The sequence below is a fragment of the Chlorocebus sabaeus genome, chromosome 8 (genome assembly GCF_047675955.1).
Source record: "Chlorocebus sabaeus isolate Y175 chromosome 8, mChlSab1.0.hap1, whole genome shotgun sequence".
In the NCBI taxonomy this organism is placed as follows: Eukaryota; Metazoa; Chordata; class Mammalia; order Primates; family Cercopithecidae; genus Chlorocebus; species Chlorocebus sabaeus.
The window spans coordinates 88,151,486-88,167,178 of record NC_132911.1 but is presented as its reverse complement, the minus strand read 5'-3'; the positions used below and the strand labels follow the sequence as shown (position 1 = coordinate 88,167,178).

The 15,693-nt window shown below is 37.3% G+C and overlaps 1 protein-coding gene across 14 annotated transcripts in view; it reads right to left on the bottom strand.

Annotated features, from left to right (window-relative positions):
• Window positions 1-15,421, bottom strand: part of RALYL (RALY RNA binding protein like) — a 737,315-nt gene extending 721,894 nt beyond the window's left edge. For 4 of the 14 annotated variants that reach the window (XM_008000984.3, XM_073018175.1, XM_038000332.2 and 1 more), the window contains exon 1: window positions 13,168-13,490. In XM_008000984.3, coding sequence (XP_007999175.1) covers window positions 13,168-13,183 — 16 coding nt within the window. In that variant the 5' untranslated portion in view covers window positions 13,184-13,490. Of the gene's footprint in view, window positions 1-13,167; window positions 13,491-13,743; window positions 14,964-15,197 lie in introns of those variants that run through there. The other 10 variants (XM_038000334.2, XM_073018172.1, XM_073018179.1 and 7 more) reach the window with 10 other exon arrangements.
• Between the last annotated feature and the right edge of the window lie 272 nt (window positions 15,422-15,693).

Sequence of the window (15,693 nt, the reverse complement as noted above, 5' to 3'; positions counted from 1 at the left end):
CCTTTTCACATTTTTAGAGATAACTATCATGAATTGTGGTGAAAGATTCTCAAAAATCTTTTTTTTTTTTTCAGTTTCTACCTACGTCCTATTAAAGAGTGTATACAGAGATACTGGAACTATCTAGAAAAGAGTTCAAGTGCAGTAAACCAACAGTGAGGAACTAATTCACTAATTAATTCAAAAAGGTTTATTGAGTGCTTCCTATGTGCCAGGCACTGTCTAGGTACTGGAAAACATCAATAAGATAAACCATATTGTCATAAAACTACCACCTAATGGGAGAAGAAGGCATCGAACAAGAAAGCAAACAAACAGAAAAGAGTGAAATAAAATTTCAGGTATTGATAAATAATCCAAAATAAGTTTCATACTTAGACAGTCTCATCTCCAGGAGCTCAATGGATGGAGATGAAGGGGAAGTAGAAAAAGAAAGCGATGGTTTGGAGGACAACACCTGATACATGCTAAATATTAAATAAATGTTGGTTGTTTTGGTGGTTGTTAATATCTTTATTATCACCTTTCATCTCAAAAATGTAAATAGGATATAAAAATAGAATGTTAGAAGTTGTAGGACTATCTTCTTTGTATAAAAATCAGGACCTAAAAATAGGTAAACATGTCTTTAACGCCATATTAGAAAACATGTGAGACTCAGAAGAAACTGGTCTTATAAGAAGAGAAGAATGTGGGGAAGAAAATGAGACTAAGTAGATTGTGGGGTTTCATAGTATAAAAGCCTCTTGATTTTCCACACTTATGGACTTCAAAAATGCAGGAAACAGATAGCTAGATAAGGATTTTCTATTACATTTTCAAATAACTTCTGAAACTAAGTTGGTATTCAACTGGTGTTAAATCTGTTAGCAAATTTACATGTTAAGTATATCATTCTTTTTTTAAAATAGTGAGTGATTCTCTGCAAGGCCATGGATAGCTCTCATTAAATTAGGTGTTAGGCAAATACCACTAATATAGAAGCTTATCCTATGAAGACGTTATCAATTTCTGACAATTGCATTACTTCCTTACCTCCAGGACCAAATAACAAATGAGAGATTGAAAAGGCAAATTTAGTAAAAGTGGCCATCTTACTTCTGAAGAACAATAAGTATCAAGATAAATTTAATATTTCTTAGTCAACGGGACCATATTTTGTGATAACTTTTTGGCAAAAATGAACTTCAATGGATTTCTATTTAGGCTTTAATAAAAAGTGAAAGCTGAAATTGAAATGATCAGAGAGTATTTTAAAAATCGATCTTGGATAATCTCTGAGAAGGAACAAAAGCCAAAAAGAGTCTGAAAACATGACATACCCCTGAAGCCTCTATGAGCACTCTATATTTGCACTGTCCTATGTGATAGCCACTGGCCCATGAGCTCCTGAAATGTGGCTAGTTCTATGCTGTTAAGCATACAATACAAACTAGATATCAAATACTTAGCACAAAAAACCAGAATATTTTAAAGGTAATTTTATATTGGTTACATGTTAAAATAATTTTTGATACATTGAGTTATATAAAATAATTATGAAAATTAATTTCAGCTGTTTCACTTTTTAACTTTTTAAATATGTTTTTTAGAAAATTTACAGTTACATATGTGGCCGGCTTGCATGACTTGCATTGTTTCTTTTGAACAGTGATCTAGAGAAAACTTGGGTCATGGCTACTGTTGACCTCCTTCCTTCTCTTCCATTTCCTTTCTCCCCTCTTCCACTCTTCCCTTTTTCTTCTTTTCCCCCACTTAAGTTGTACCAAAGTCCAGGGGGAAGACAGAATAGGGAAAAAGACCTAGCAATTCTGAAATAAAAAGATTGCATACATGATGAAATGGGTTCAGAATAAAACAAAATATTTTCATATTATTCGTTCACTAATCTACTTTAAATTACCAATAAAGCTATATCATTAGAGCCATTGTAAAAAATATAAAAGCATAGATATCTTCTAAATTCATTTTATATGTTTTATAGTACTTAACAGTTTCTAGTAAGTTTATTTGAAGTTGTAAGTAATCTCAATATATTCCAGGATAAACTTCATTCTCCCGAACAATAGACTATATATTAAAGCATAAAATAAGGATAAATACAAAGGTGCAAACTCATGTTAATTGTACCTCTACCCTGACCCTCTCTTATTTTCCTCAAAATTTCACCATTTACTTTCATCTTTCAGGTTTTTTCCCAGACAATTTGCTCTAAATCTTTTTGTTGCTGTTGTTCCTCTCACTTGGCCCCCTTTACTTTTTCTTCTACACACCTCTTCTCTACACTGTCATACATTCCTGACTCTGGAATACAGTGGAACGAGAGTAATACCTAATCTCCCAACCTGAGGACTCACCCAGTCACTAGAAAGGGGAGAACGAAAATGCATGGCTTGTTTCTTCAAGTGCCTTAATAACCTAAAGAACTACAAGCAATCATCTTTACTTTCCTTAATACTCATAACTTTATGCATTGTCACTTTTCACATGCAGCGTTTCCTTTTCCAGAAAATTGTCTACTCATGAGGGTAAGACCAACGTTTTCTGATTTTTTAAAAATATTTTTTATTTGTTTGAGATGGAGTCTCGCTCTGTCGCCAGGCTGGAGTGCAGCGGTGCAATCTCGGCTCACTGCAACCTCTGCCTCCCAGATTCAAGCGATTCTCCTTCCTCAGCCTCCCAAGTAGCTGGGACTACAGGCATATGCCACCACACCCAAGTAAATTTTTGTAATTTTAGTAGAGATGGGGTTTCACCATGTTGGCCCAAGACACAGTGACTTACATATAACAGATCCATGACAAATATTGTCTGAATATACAAACAATTGTTGAAATTCTCACCCATTATGGCCACAGAAGAAACATTATGGAAGACTCCGAAAAGAGGGGCTAGAATCAGAATCAATTGCACTACAGGTTTAAATGTAAGCATTGTGTGTTTTTAACTTGCTGTGCATAGGAAGCTATTGTGAAGGCATTAATTACGTGAGCGTGTCTATTTTACTGGACAAGCGATGCTGACCTACTGATATACCAATCAAGGTATCTCCTTTTTTCCATCTTTTGAACAGGACACAGTAGTCCACATTCAAATGTGAAGCCAAAAACTCCTGGGTTCAGATCTTTGCTCAGCCATTTAGTAGCACTAAGACATTAAGAAGTCAACTGTCTGATCCTCCCTTTTCTCCTAAATATTATAATCTACGATAATATACTCTCATAGTGTTGCAAAGATGAGGCTCTATCTGACTAAGCACTTCTCAGTCAGTCTGGTCCAGAATGTTGATTCACATATAGAATAAGATCTCAGCAGAGCAGCAGCAACAGAATTAGCAGTAAATACAGCTATCTATCTGCTATCTGGACTTCTGATGTTAACAAAAATGTATTAACAAATACTCTGTAGCTTTCTTTTCAATCTGAATCATTCACTGTTATACTTGATTATAGGAGCCTATATTCATTTCCTTGGTTTTGATAAGAGAATTCCTTACAAAGGGTTGCACTGCTGTATACACTGCAGAATTTATTTCTGTACTAACTGAAAATTCTTTTCAAATGCAAGCAAGATACATACATACATTACATATCTATAGCTTTCTTCAAAATGTTCCAAATATAGGACTAAAGTCCTAGAAGTCACAAATGAAAAAAAAATCTGTTTTGGTCTTAGTTGATTGTAAAGCTCTAAAAATGTCATTGATACTTTTGACAAATTTATAGTTTTCCTTTCCACCTTCTCACCTGTCGTCTTGTTACAGGTTTTTAAAATCACGTTTTCAAAATTACACTTTTAATACTCAGCTTCACCTCACAATATCTTAACTTCTCAACATCAGCAGTGTCCTCCTTTCTTAGCCACATGCTTTACTATACTCTAAAATTTATTCACCATTTGAAGATGTTCCACTGTCAAACACTGGAAATATAATATTCTTTTCTGACCAAACCCATCCATCCTTGCACTGCTCTCATTCTATTAAAATTAGTGAGCCTGCTATTCCTTTTCATCCCACTCTTGAGGCTCTCAAATCTTACCAGTTCTTATTGTGTTCATCTCGTGGAGCTGCCCTTGCTCTCTTTCTCAGCCCAGATTTATTTATGTCTTCATATTCACTACCTCTGGAAAGCTCATCACTTTGTTATATACAAAGTGGATGCCTTGCTAGCCTCTAACCAAGTAATCCCCAGCTATTTCCTTAACCCATTCAGATTACATGCTGTTAAGTGTTGCTGGAGAAGTGATGTAACTGTGTTGACTAAAGTGACAACAAATACTAATTTTGCCAAGTTCCTCATTATGGCTCTAGAATCTTTTCTATATTCATGCTTATTCCCTACTACACTCTCCTAGCTCCTATGTCCATACCAGTTAACCTCAACCTAGGACTTCATATACAATTATCTGAAAAGACTGAAGTCACCATTAGATGGCAAACTCTTTGCAGTCAGCGTTATCAGTTTTATTTACCACAGAATCCTCATCCTCCAGCACAATATTTACAAAGAAAATGCTCAAAAAATATATGTTGAAGAAATAATGAGTTACTTAGTTTAACTAATGAACTGATTCAATTCTCTTCCTCTTTTGAGATGTAACCAGCCTCTCCTTGTGTTACTACCAATCACACCAACCTTCTTAGAACATTCTGAATTGACCCTGAAAAATTATTTTCCTTTCTATTATACCTCCACCTCTTCCTGCAAGAGGATTCTATCCTGAACAACATAAATATGCATTCACATTTTCCTTATTGTGGCTTTAAAAATAGCCTTCCTTCAATAATATCACTTCCATGGGTAATATGTCATTTCCACAATTTAACATTAAACTTCATTTTGTTTTTGTCTCCATATCTTCAAGATCCCAGATGACCTTAAACATGGGCAATTGGACTTCTGCTTCCGTTTAACTTCAATAAACGTATTTTTTTCTCAACGGCAACTAATAGACTACTCAACTTTGTTTATGAAAAAAAATTCAAATAGATGGAATATTTGAAAGAATAATACACTAAAACCAGCATAAGCACTCCCTGATTTAAAGTTGGTTAACAAATGATTATTTATTTTACATACACACATACACAACCACACACACACACACAAACACACACTCCCTCCCTCACTCCTTTGATGACTCCTAAGAAATTCAGTTGCGGGCCAGGCACAGTGGCTCACGTCTGTAATCCCAGCACTTTGGGAGGCCGAGGCAGGTGGTCACAAGGTCAGGAGTTCGAGACCAGCCTGGTCAACACGGTGAAACCCCATCTCACTAAAAATTCAAAAAATAGCCGGGTGTGTTGGCACATGCCTGTAATCGTAGCTACTCAGGAGGCTGAGGCAGGGGAATTGTTTGAACCTGGTAGGCAGAGGCTGCAGTGAGCCAAAATCATGCCACTGCACTCTAGCCTGGACAAAAGAGCAAGACTCTGTCTCAAAAAAAAAAAAAAGAAAGAAAGAAAGAAAGAAAGAAAGAAAGAAAGAAAGAAAGAAAGAAAATTCAGTTGCATATATCACTGCATTTATCCCAAATAATTCAGCACTTATCTCCTAACATCATCTATTTTCTAGCCCATATGAAAAATGTCCCAATTCTACCAAAATTTGACTTTTTATAGACCACGTTTTTAAAAAGTGAAATAAAATAAAACTTCAAGCACTGCATTTGTTTGTCTTTAGTCTCTTTTAATCTGGAAAAGTCCCTCCACAGTGGCACTGACTTTTTACAAGTCTAGGCCATAGGGCTGATATGTATCTTCAATGTAGAATACCTCACCTTATGCATTTGTCTCACTATTTCCTCATGGTTTAGTTTAACTGGTCCTTTCTCTGAATTTTTCTGTAAACTGGAAGTTACATCTAACTAGGTTTTATTAGATTCAGGTTAGACATTCTAGCAATAATGTTTCACAAATGGCACTGTAGCCTTCATATGGCATCTCGTCAGGAGGCTCATGGTGTCAGGTGGTGTATTGGCGATGTTGGGTTAAATCATTCAGTCACTTAAAATGACTTGCAGATGCAATTAATACTTGAGCACTGTGAGAATATGTTATTCACTGAAATAATTTTAATTGATGATTTTATCACTTGTTGATCATCTTTGACTGAATCACTTACTTCACTGAGAATTACAAACAGTAATTTTCTAATTCTCACATTTCTTACACTTAACTCACATTATTTTGTGAAAATCTGTCCCTCATCAACCAAGAAGGGCAGGCTAATCATTTAATTATTTCAATTTAATTATTAATTGTCATTTTTCTTTTTTATATTTTTTCTTTAGAGTATCATTACACACTCATGGATTTTACTTTATTCACTGTTTACAATTTGTTATACTCACTCTTGAAATTCAAACTGATTTAAATTGCACAACTGGAAGGCCCTTCAAGCTAGCACTTGTTTACAACGATACAGCCTTATTTGTCTTTGACCATTTCCTTACTTTCTGGCACAATGAGTTCTCCCAGGCTCATCTTGTGTTTTTTCTGCCCAGACTTAGAATCAGCCAGTTCTAGGTTAAGGAAGACTAAAGGGCTCTTATCCTCTTGAATGGGGAATGATATTAAGAAGCCATGTTTTGTGCACTAGATGTGTTCACTGCTTCCTGAAAGACATTGCTTTGAAGATTTTTCAGTAGACATAGCTAGTAAATATCTTTATTTTTAAAGCTTTATAGTGTATTTTATTATCTAAGAGGTTAGCCCTCTTTTTTCTTTCTCAGAATATTCTCTGCTATTTTTGCATATAAATATAAATTTTAAATCAATTTCGCTAGTGCCAGTAAAACTTCCTACTGGTCTTCCTATTTAGATCATGTTATCACCATACACACACATACACACACACACTACACACACACATACACATACATACACATTACACACACACACTACACACACACACACTACACACACACACACACTACACACACACACACTACACACACACTCACACACACACACTACACACACACACTACACACACACACTACACACACAACTACACTACACACACACACATACACACATACACACACACTACACATACACATACACACATGACACATACAATCCTGGGAAGAACAGCCCTCTTTATGATGCTGCCACATCATATTGAGGATCATCAATCACATTCATTTAGTTTCTTTTAAAAATTCATGGATTTTAATGGCAGATTACAAAGCTTTTATCTCAGGCCTTGCCTTCTTTTAAGCCTATGCAGCATTAGCTCTGCTGAACAATATTTATACACACACACACACACACCACACACACTTTTTCTGAGCTTCAGGGGCTATCATTCTAATTCTATTTTTCTGCCTTTTATCAGCCCCTTTAACATTCACTAAAAAAAAAGATGTTCCCAAATTTCTACCTGTGCAGGACTTATTCCCACTTAAAGAGTTTTAATGTAGATGATACTATCATATCTCCTTCTAGCCTTAAGTGTGCTTCCCAGTTCAATACCTGAATTTCCATTGCACATTGGTCATTTAATCCAGAAGTTAATGTCAGAACTTCAAATTACTATGTTCAAAATGGAATCATTTTCCCACCTCCAACCACAATCAGGCTCTCCTAGAGATATTACTTTCTCTTGTTTTGTTTTAAACCACCTGTTTTCAAGATATCCAGATTCCAAAATTCAAAAGCAGCATTTAACCCTCCCTATACTTTGACCTCAAAATCCACTGATTTTATGAACTTGTGGACTTATGACCAAGTCTTTAAAATCCATCTCATCATGTTCATTCACACTGTTTCCACTATAGCTTATGTCTCCTATTCTACATTGAAAATATTCATTTCTTCAAGTTCTAAGGAAACTAATGATGAAACACTTTCTTGCACATCTGAAGAGGCAACTAAACACAGAATCCTCAAATAATATGTTACATTTAAATGTGTTTTATGTTACTAACTTAAAATGAGCTTGATAAATGTCACATCCAAATACGTGTAACAGTAAAATTGTGAGGTGGTATGATGTTGATGGTGCGATGTTGGTAGACAGACAAGACACCTATATTTATAGAACTCTGTGTTATGAAAGAATTAGCTGTTCAGCTTTCCTTGCACAAAAGACTAATTTTCCACATCATACTACAAAAGCTTCAAGGGTAGAGATTACATTTTGTACTCAGTAAGTCAGTGTTGAATGTGTTTCCCAGGCTCTCTGCAAAGCAACTGAGGGCAGAGAGCCATCTCTTCTGACCCAACCGCAGAGCGACAGTGGTAACTCACAAATGTGATGCTATGCATTGGCTCTCTTCAGAAAACCTGTCTTGGAGAGATGTGTGATGACATGGTCATAGGAAGGTCCTTTCAGGATCAGTTAACAGTATCTGTGTGGGGCAATTTTCTTTTGTTTCTGCTCAAAGCACTCACTAGTGGAAAGCACTCACTATTGAAAACTTGCCAAACTACAGACATTTTAAGGAATGTATCAAGAATAAATATATAACAGTTGTTTTATATTAGGAAAAACAAAACAAACAAAAAAATCCTCTCCACAAATGAAGCATCTCTGTGTAGAAGAAAAAACATGAGGTGTCAGTTAAGACTTCCTGTAGGTCAAATTTCCCTTTACCACTTATGGAGCTCTGAGCTCCAAGTTTCAGTTTCCTCCAACATATAAAATAATAATATTATCTAATAATGGAGGGGAAGTACAAATGGAATTGCATTAATTTGACACATCAATTTCTTTCCCTCTCATCTTGATTTAATGAAAACATAGCCGTTCCTTACTCCCACCTGTTAATAATTTCTGAAATGACTCAGAAATGTCTTGCTTCTCTTATTATTTAGCATATGGCTATCAAAATGTGCATAAACATTTTCTCTAAACACATGGATTATGTATGAATGCAATTAATTCCCACTCTGAAGTCTGGGGAAGAATTTGACCATATTATTCTAAGCAAAAAGTATATTAGTGAGTTAAATGGAATTTTGCCAAATATATTTACGCCCAGAAAATCTCTAGTATTCTGTGATATAAGAGCACTGAGTGATGCATGTTATTGTATCTTTCAGAAGACCAGTGCAAGACTTCTACGTTCTACTTCACAACTTTCCTCTCCATTTAGATTTTTACGTGATCAAATAAACAACTCTTAGAGTCTTGACCCCAGCTGAGGAGTCTGCAAGGACAGTCCAGAAAATATAAATCCTAAATACTACAACTGAAGTCCTCCAACTGCCATCTCTGTGGCTACAAATGGAGAGAAAAAGATATTAAACCAATGCCTCTTTATTTTCCAGGACTCAGTCCCACAAAAATAGCAAGATAATTCAAAACTAACAAACAAAAATAATTTTAAATGTACAGAAGAATTTAGAAAAACACAAAGTCAATTTTCCACAAGGTAAGTTTGATATTTAACATAAGTCTAACAAAAGAAAACAAAATTACCAATGTATGATGGAAAATCTAAAAGCAATGAGGATAAGCAAAACTACTAAAGTTGGCAACAGCTGTGTTGTATCTATATAGTCTGCACATCAAAATTTAATAATAAAAGGAAGGGTGATGACAAGTATAATTATGTAAATTTGTTAACAGTGTAACTTGCTATTGATACATTCAGAAATCAGGTTTGCTTACATGTTATTGAATATTGTTTTCAAAATCATGATGTAGCAAAATAAACTTTTTATTGCCAATAAAATGAAAGTTTATATTGCCTGCCAATTACTGAACAGAAATTTATTAAATCAAAGAATCATACTGAATTATAGAAATAGGATCTTTACAAGCATTTGTACAAGTCACTGGAAGTAGATAGTAATAGTAATAAGAGAATAATAACAATAACTGCAGATTGATAAGGACCTTTTTAAACATGTTATTATTTACTTTCTGGAAGTCCATAAAAATTTGAAGAATAAAATTAATCATTACTTCAGGTTTTCATAGCAAAACACAGAATTGTCATAATGACAGTATAAAAGAAGAAATAATTATTTTTAAATCTCAGCTAATCGTTATTTAAAAATAAAGATTTCATGTGTGATAAGACTATCTGTACAGCAAACCCTGTGACATGCAGTTTAGCCGTGTAACAAAACTGTACATGTACCCCTTGAAACTAAAAGTTGGAAAGAAAAAATAAAAATAACTAAAATAAAAATTCAAGTTTCAAAAGTCAGAGAGAAAAATCAATTGTAATTGAAATATTTTTCTCAAATTTGTTCTTAATATTCAATCTTACATATCCACTTCACTTCTCTTCTACTTCCATAATGGAGTTTTTTGAAGACTTGAAATGTAGTCATATCAATGAATGTCCTGCTTGGTTGCTTACACTATCACTAAACAGTAAACAAAATATGACCACACTTTTACTGGCGTAGAGTTGCAAAAATGCAACAGACATATACTTCTCACTGGAATTTCTATATACTTACTGTTGGCTCTTAAAATAAGTAAATACGGCATTTAAGAAACAGCTATCCAAATATTTCACATTTCTTTTAACTAGGAAGAAAATGTTTAGCATGTCAAATTATTTTTCTAATTAATAATTTTTATATTCTGAAGGCATCATTTGTTTGTATTATTATAGTAGCTCTTTAGCCACTAGACTTTCATACAAATTAAAGAAAATAAACCAACTATCATTTTTAAGAAAGGTAACGCATCTATTATGGCTAAGGATGTGTCTTTATAATTGTATGTTTGGAACTTTCCTCCCTTGTATATACAACACCACAGTGTGGCTATTTGATGCATGTTAAGAAAAAAATTAGGGTGCTACGTGATTATGTCCATGAAAAATACATATAAAAATAATTAATTGTTAATCTTCAATGATGAAAAGTTATTCATTTAAATATTATTCGACAGACCACACACTCAAGACAGAATTCCAACTAGAACTTTCTTTATATCGATTGAGAAAGACACTGTAAAATTAATTTAGTAATCCAAGATTCTAAACAATACCCACATTTTATTATCCCATAGAAAGTCCTTGAAAATTTAATAGGTTTTCATTTTGTGATTATTTCTTTGTCACAGTTTAGACAGTAAAATGTTTGAGGTCAGATAGTGATCCAATGCCAATTTAATTTGTGGGTCTTCTTTCCCTCGGTCCCTACCTTTACCCTGGAAACCCTCTCTCCTTACAGCATACAAACTTTGTTTCCCTCCTTCTCTCTCAGTAAGCAGTTGAAAAGATCTGCACAATTAAATTGATGTAAATCACTGTGGGTTTCTTGGCGAATGAAAAAATGTATTTTTTCCACGAGAAGCCAGTAGGCGGTGCTAAATGTAGGATACTACCTTCAACAATTTTAAATCAAAAACTAAACAGGTGGCCAGTTTAAGAGTTGTAGAATTCCCAGTATGATTCACACAGGAAGAAATTTGAAAATTTTGAATGTAATAGGCACAAATGTAATACAAGTATACAATATAATCAAAAATGAATCTTAAATAAATGAAAACATAGATAACTAAAGGTTCTTAGAACGGTCTTAAGTTACAGAAATTAAAGCCCAACTACCTCTCTGTCCTCACATTAAAATCGTCTTTGGTCCCATTAATGGTTTCAATCTCATTGGGAAAGATCATACAATACAGCTAGTGTTTTGCCCAATCTTAAGACACAAACTACCTCCACCTTAGGGCAGCAACTGATTCTCTTAATGAAAATGCAGGTTCGATCACTCAAGCTCTTTCTTGCTTGCTTGCTCTGTCTCTCTCTCTCTTAAAAGAACTAAACGACATACAACACATAAAACATACAAAAATATATTATACACATAAATTGTCTTGCTTTTTAATAAATAAGCACTTCTATGTACATACATCATTATAATTTAAATGATTTTTAAAATCACAGAATGTTGCAAATGGCTTTTTAAATGTTTTATGTTAGCTGTTTCAACCATATGTTAGCTGTTTGAACCATATATTTTAGTAATTAGCTCACCATACAAAATAAGAAAATCCTAATTTCAGGCTTAGTGCCATCATATTGGCTTCAAATCTTAGAACTATACACATCAAGATATCAAATACAGTGTCCACAGACAGTGACATAAACTATCTTCTTTATATAAATGCAACAGGATTTCCTTCACAGGGAAAAGCTACTGTGAGAACAAAATACCTCACATACAATGAAATGTCCAAAAGACTTTTGAGATACTTGCATGAGTTGTGAATAAAAAATATATATAGCTTTCCAGATATTACACTAACTTTTAATCTTCTACAGATAAATGGCCCTTTGCACTCCTTACTTTTTGACCACAAAGAGTAAAAAATAAGGCATAAAACTTTTCATTCCACAAACTGAGGTTACAGACAGTGAAATATTTGCTTGAAAAAGCCAGTGTATGTTATAAACCCCTTTGTCATGGGCCCCTCTGTATGTTGGAGTCAGTTTTTATTTCTGTAGTTACCCAGAAGAAAACTTCATCCGAGAGGTAAAAAGTTGTTTCATTTGCCTTATGTTTATTTTACAGAATCCAAACTATATTACACATGATAATTTAAAGCTAAGCTTTTCATTTAAGGGGGGAAAAGGTAAGAAAATCAAAGTATTTAAATAATGGTGACTCTCTAGATTTTAAGATGTATGCCTTTACGAAATTTATTTGGACAGAAAAACTTCCAGCAGATTCTGTCACAGTGTTAAATACAGAAAAGGCTTTTTACTGCAAACTGGTCCATCTCTGAAAAGTAATGCTAAATTATATTGAAAACATGTAACAGGATAATCATAAAATATAATAGAACACATTCAACACTGAGTATTTCAATGCTACCAACACACGAAATCATCACCTCTATCACCAACCCCTCACTCCTGCCCTGTACACAGTTCTCAGGGGAAAACCTTTAAAGCCAGTATCAGGTGGTTAAAAAGAGGGAAAACTCTCCCTCTAATAGAATTTAAATAAGGGGCATTTTTATACCTTAGAGCTGTAGGGTCATTACTGCAAACTAACAGCGTCGTCCTCAACATTAAACCCAAGTGACCATCTTATAAGAAACTATTTCCCCATTCCCTGGAAGACGACACCAGCAGGCACTTAAAACCAACGCAACACAACAGGCATAAAGAAAAGATCCAAAGACAGCACCACTAAGAAAGCAAAGCCCTTTGGAAAAGCAAAATAGGCTGGGAAAGACCTACTGCGTCGTTTGCTCATTGCGAAGAGGAGGAGCAGGAGTTGAGCGTGCGAGGGCCGGTGCCATCCTCAAGGCTCTGGAAATGTCTCGAGCTCCGGCCCGCGTGGCCTGGAGTCAGTCCCTCCGGAAGATGCGGTCTCTGCCGCTTCTTCCCCCATCTCCCGGGTGCTCTGGGGGTCCCCTGCCACGTACACGGCCCTCGCCCCTCCTGCTGTGCAAGTGGCCCTCGGAGAACTTACAGGGCCCGCTGGCCACCTAGTGCCCGGCCGGCGCCGCCCGCAGCGCAGACACCACCCGCCCCGCCAGGAGACAACCTGGGCGCAGCTCACGGTGGGGGGGGGGGGGGGGGGGGAAGGGACTGTATTTTGTGCACATCTAGAAAACGATCCTGAAGCCAGGAACTGACTTTGGTTTTCCCTGGCTCCCGGCGCGGCTCTCCCCACCTCGGGCGCGGACACTGCCCGGAGATGCGCGCGCGCAAACACAGACACACACACACACACTCACACTCACACATTTCTTTGCTAGGACCAGTGTTGCCACTGCACACCCGGGAAACGCCTCCAAGGGGACCAAGTACCTGCTCTCTGCGAGCTGCTCAGCTGTTCACTTCATCCTCCGTTGACAAGGAAACCAAACCGCACTTCTTTTTTTTTTTTTTTTTTTTTTTTTTTTTTTTTTTCCAGAAAAACCTTCCACTGCCATCATTTGAAAATTGATTTACGGGGAGGGAAGGGGGAGAAATAAGGGACAATATAGATATAGATATCAGGATATCTATCATAAAATTATCTCGGTTTTTTAAAAAAGTCAAATGTGCAAAAGTCATAGTTAATTTAAAGGAGGAAAAAAGTATTTTGCTTAAAAATGATCCCAGTCACCAGCTGTAAGAAAAGTTTCATGTTATCAATGGGTATCAAAAACAGGAGGGAAAAAAACGAATTTGTTCTCACCGGCTTCCAAAAAGGGCACAAAAATATAAAATTAATGTCTTTGCTCAGTGGTTTGCACCAGTATTGCAAGACCACAAACTTGTAAACACTGCCGTAAAATCCCACCTATACAAAAATGTTATCAGAAAAAGAGTATGCAAAAAAAAGAGTTAGAAACATGCTTTTTATTTTTACAAAGGAAAAAAATAGGCACCATACTTCACATCGCTTTTTCCATAAAACCAGTTGCACATTTTGCTGGACTTGGGAGACGCTCCCAGCGGGCACGGTCGCCGCGGACTCCGAGACACAGCGCCTTGTCTACAGAACGATCGCATGCTAGAAAAACTTGGATTCAGGAAAAGGCTCAAAATCATGCTCCTCCAGCTTTCCCAAATATAAACAATAATCAAAGAAGTGGAAAAAAAGAAAAAAAACAAAAACAAAAACAAAAAACAAAAAACAAAAAAAAAGGACAAAAAAAAAAAGAATAGGACAAGAATGCCACTGAGAAGGTACTCACCGAGCGGGAGTAAAATGTTGTAATAAAAATGAGATTTAGTATAAAATACAGTATGGCGGTGGAAGAAGGAATGAAGCGCGTTTTTTTCCTCGCAGTCTCTGCCTCAGGCACTGACACGTGACTCGGAGCCAGGCTGACTTGCAGGCAGCGGGGAAGGACCGAGGCTGCGAGGGGGGAAGCCCACGGAGCCCAACTCTGGCTGGCGAGGCGGCGGCGGCGGCGGCGGCGACGGGGAGCCTGGCGCCTGCGAGCGGCAGCACCAGTGGCGGCAGCAGCGGCAGCGGCAGCTCGCGGCGAGGCTGCCTCCCCTGTGAGCCCAGACGAGCAGGTGCCCCTCACGCTGAGGCTGAGCACACGCACACGCACACGCAAGACAGGCAGGGCGCCGGCGAGAGGGGGAGCCGAGCGGGGTTGGGCCCGAGGCGCGCAGCTGCCGCCGCCTCTGCCGCCGCTGCCGCGATTGCTGCTGCTGCCTCTGTTGCTGCCGCCGCCGCCTCGGATTGGGAGGGTGTGCTGTGGGGGCAGCTCAGAGGGTGCTGATCCAGCGCCTTGAGAGGAGGTGCACAACTTGCTGCTCACCTGAAAGTTGTTGCTTGCCACTTCCTTGTGTATTTCATCTATATTTTATCTCGAGGGAAGAGATCTCACCTGGGGAGAGATCCCATTCTCTTCTCTCTGGAAGTTTTACTATTCAAGCCCAGATTCACTCATCGTTGTGTTCCCCCCCCCACCCCGCCCCGATCTTCCATTTCCCATCCCTCCCAAGCTCCCTTTGCCTCTGCTGTTTCCTCCTCCCTAGATCTGCGTTTCCCCCTCCCGATTCTCAGGGAACCTGGCTCAGCGCGATGCTGGGGGCGTTGTCACGGGCAAAGCCACCGTCAATCTTTATTGCCAACTGAACGCACAGCCTCTCTTTCGCCGTCTTCAAGGGGGAATGCTTGCAGTTTGAAAGACACAACAAAACCTGTTATTTAGGAAACCCCGTCCCGGGTTTATTTCTGCGGGTTGCGGAGCGGTGGGTGGGGGCATGAGCGTCTTCAATTTATTCATTCGTGGACCAGGCATTGTTTGTTTT